Raw genomic sequence first — 3,854 nt, 5'->3', positions numbered from 1 at the left:
ATGTGAATGGTGTACCCTTCTCCCTGTAGCCAGCAGATGTGGCAGGTGCAAGCCGTGGGTATGTAGATGCCCAGATTGGGAATGCACAATTTCCTATAGCACATGTTTAAGGTGAACCAAGAACTAGAGCAGTCATGCAATGTTTGCTGGTAACTTTTGTTGGTTTGGCTGCTCAATCCAAGTCAACTAAGGACTTAATCCCGACTTGAATCATATCGCATCCTTTCTGATCTCTGAACCTCCAAATGAAAAACCAAGGCAAGAAAACACATACATGTCACATGGACACGCCATTTTGACTGTCCCCAGCGACACGCTGTAGCATGAGGACATGACCAAGACACATGGACATTATTTTAATATTTTGAATAGTTTTTAATAAAAATTTATTTATATTTCAATAAAAAGGTATTTTTATATATTAAAATATCAAAAAATAGTCTTTTACTAATCAAAATTGAAAAAATCCATGTACTATGGTCGTACCGTATATATATAGAGAGAGAGGACGACAATCACTGATATCAAGTAGGCATGACAATGTGCCACGGGATCGAGGGGAGAGAGGATCATCTAACACTAATAACTAAGGGACCCCGCAATGCCAAGTCCTCAGACGCTCGTGAATAGAAATAAAGTGTCCATGTCGATGACAACAAGAGGTTGTTACACAAGAACGCCCCACAACCTTTTTCATTCCCCAATCTAGCTTAAACAAATTATCCATGGAATCAACAAGAAAACAAAATACGAACCACTTTAAGGATTTTGTGACCATATGGTTTGATGCGCCACAACCAAATCAACTCGATCCTTGTTAGTGCAAGATCAAACCAATGACTTAGACCCTGGGCTTGGTTTACTAGATTTGAACATGGTTTAGCTAGCTGGGCTGAGGGCATTGGCTCTGTGGGCGCATATCTGCATAGACATGCTAGTGTGAATATAGCCATTGAACACTTGTCCAATTATCAAATCAGGCCTGAACCAACTTTTGAATAAACAATTAAACTATTTCCTTGCATGGGACAACCCTAGTCTGCTTTCACACATGCCAACTATCCATAAAACAACAAATAAACAACTCTATCAAATGAATGAATCAACACTTTAACAAAGCAGCCATTTCTTCTTTCTTTTCTTCTTCTTCCTCTTTTATTATGCATCTTTCTATTCTGTCCATCCTTTTAGCTATCCTCTACGAATTAAACAAGAGATCTGGGGAAGATCCTTCTCCCTCATGCAACAAATTAACTGCTCTTCTCATCTCTCTCTCTCTCTTCAAGTAAGGAGGCTAACCAGGCAAGGAAAGATATTCTGATACTCTTCTCTTTTATTAAAACCTCGTTGATCTTCATCTTCTTAATTGTTTTCCTAGTTCCTAATTGTGTCAGAGAAAGAAAATCACTTTTTCTCCTTAAACAGCTAATTCTTTACATAGGAGAGAGAAACTGCCCAGATTTCTCTTTCCATAGAAACCAAATCATCTTCGTGATTGATCGTGGTTGCCACAAAGATCAGAAGGGGAACTAGTTCATCCTTCCCTATTATCATCTTTGTTATTTCCATCATCGTCAATCACCACTACATCTTCATCATCAACATCAGTACCTTGTTATTAATACTAAGGGAACTGCTCCATTCCCTTACACGATCATCATACCTGCTACTGTTGCTGCCACAATCTCTCATACTCAAATGGAAGCTTAACTTTTCATTCTTGCCTTGTCTTCACTACCATCGTTCCCCCTACTATCCTTCATATCAGGAGAGAAACCTACACATTCTCCCCTTGTTTGTTGCAATCTTCCTCTTGTCATTGCTACCACCACCACCATCATATGTACTAAGAGGAAAAGAAAGGCCTCTTTTTTTGTGCTTTTTCTCTTCATGTTACTTGCTGTATCATTCTAGCACCTATGGAACTGGAAACTGCACTGCACTTTGCACCATCCAGTAATGCTCTCTCTTTCCATATCCAACCTTCTTTGCTTACCGACAAAGCCAGCACCACTCTCACAACCCCTCTACTACGTTTAACCCCACCTTTTGACTACTTCACCAGTGGCGGCAGTAGCGGCAGTGGCTGCAGTGGCGGTGGTAGCGGATCCAGCTGCATGGAGCAGCTGCTGATCCATTGTGCCACTGCTCTTGAAACGCATGACTCAACTTCCGCTCAACAGATTCTCTGGGTCTTGAACAACATTGCATCACCAGATGGTGACTCCACTCAGCGCCTCACCTCTGCGTTCCTCCGAGCACTCATCACCCGTGCCGCTCAAAATGGTGGTGCAGCTCCTCCTTGCTTCCTTCAGCATTTCCTGAGCCGCACCGAGCTGCCAGACCGACGGCTCAGTGTGATCGAGCTAGCTGGATTCCTTGATCTTACTCCTTGGAACCGGTTCGGATTCTCTGCCGCCAATTCAGCCATAGCTGAAGCAGTGGAGAGCTTCTCCGTGGTTCGGATTATCGATCTCAGCCTGTCCCATTGCATGCAATGGCCTACTCTGATAGACTCCATCTCCAACAGGGCAGAACGCGCTCCGTTTATCCGCTTGAAGGTGTTCTCTGGTGCAATTTCTGGCGCCTTGCCAGAAATCAACATGACCTACGAAGAGCTCGGCATCAGGCTCGCCAACTTTGCTCGCTCTCGGAACGTAGGGTTCGAATTCACGGTCATCTCCATCGACGGAATACCTTCCTTGATCCATGAATTGCAGAACCAGCGGCTAGAACTTATGAACCAAAGGATAGACTCAATGATGGAAGAGGCTCTTGTTGTCAATTGCCAGGTGATGCTGCACTACATTCCAGATGAGACACTAGATGCCAACGCAAATTCAGGCTTTCAACTTCCTGCTACTTCTGCTTCTACTTCTCTTAGATTTGAGATTCTGAAAGAGATCAGAAGAATGGAACCGACCATTGTCACTCTAGTTGATGAGGATGCTGATCTCACTTCTACCAATTTGGTAGCAAGGCTTAAGTCAGCTTTCAATTACCTATGGATTCCTTTTGATGCTGTAGACACATTCCTTCCTAGAGAGAGTAAGCAAAGAATTCACTATGAAGCTGATATCTGCCATAAGATTGAGAACATTATTGCATTTGAGGGAGAAAGGAGAATAGAGAGACTTGAATCAAAGGCAAGATGGGTGCAAAGAATGAAAAGAGCTTCATTCCACAATATTGGTTTTAGTGAAGAGACTGTTGCAGAAGTGAAGAGCTTGCTGGAGGAGCATGCTGCTGGATGGGGATTGAAGAAGGAAGATGATGATCTGGTGTTAACATGGAAGGGCCACAATGTTGTCTTCGCTACTGCGTGGGTACCCACATAACCCCAACCACTTGCAAGAAAAGACTGTAATTACTCTCTCTTTGGGTTTTTTTTTAGTGATTTCTAATTGCTTTCTTTTATTTTGTCTTTGTTTTGAAGCATGGTAATTGGATGTAGCTCACTTTGGATTTTGATTTATGATTTCATTCCATAAGAAAATTGTAGTCTAGAAAATTGTTCTATGCATTGGATTAACTGCTTCAATGGGATCTTTCATCCTGGTCGGAGGAGAATTTACCAAACGCCTAGCATTCCCTCACGCTCGCCATCAATGAGTTTTTATTTGATTTGGAAGAGAAAAAAAATAATACTGTCCCTTCATGTGTCTTTTTTGGTTCTACCTCAACATAATCAGTTTCTAGAGGATTTTTTTCTTTCAAAAGAACTTCCAGAAACTGATTATAGAAGTTAATTCCTTTGAAGATTTTAGCACTAGCATTCACCATGATGCAAAGCACAGAACCTTTTCAGTTCCACAGAAACAATGAAGGTATATGGATGAGAAAAAGTACCACTT

General features: G+C 41.9%; 1 protein-coding gene across 1 annotated transcript; it reads left to right on the top strand.

Moving 5' to 3' along the window:
- Positions 1–799: 799 nt before the first annotated feature.
- LOC149849224 (GRAS family transcription factor) lies at positions 800–3,338 on the top strand (the record flags this gene model as incomplete). Its single annotated transcript, XM_090013770.1, has 2 exons — positions 800–816; positions 2,105–3,338. Coding segments are annotated over 2 exons (1,251 nt in total), but the record flags the coding sequence as incomplete, so codon positions are not given.
- Positions 3,339–3,854: the final 516 nt, after the last annotated feature.

Source organism: Nuphar pumila, chromosome 1 (assembly GCF_984573655.1).
Source record: "Nuphar pumila chromosome 1, dmNupPumi1.hap1.1, whole genome shotgun sequence".
NCBI lineage: Eukaryota > Viridiplantae > Streptophyta > Magnoliopsida > Nymphaeales > Nymphaeaceae > Nuphar > Nuphar pumila.
The sequence above is the reverse complement of the archived record's forward strand: the minus strand, read 5'-3'. Positions and strand labels throughout refer to the sequence as shown.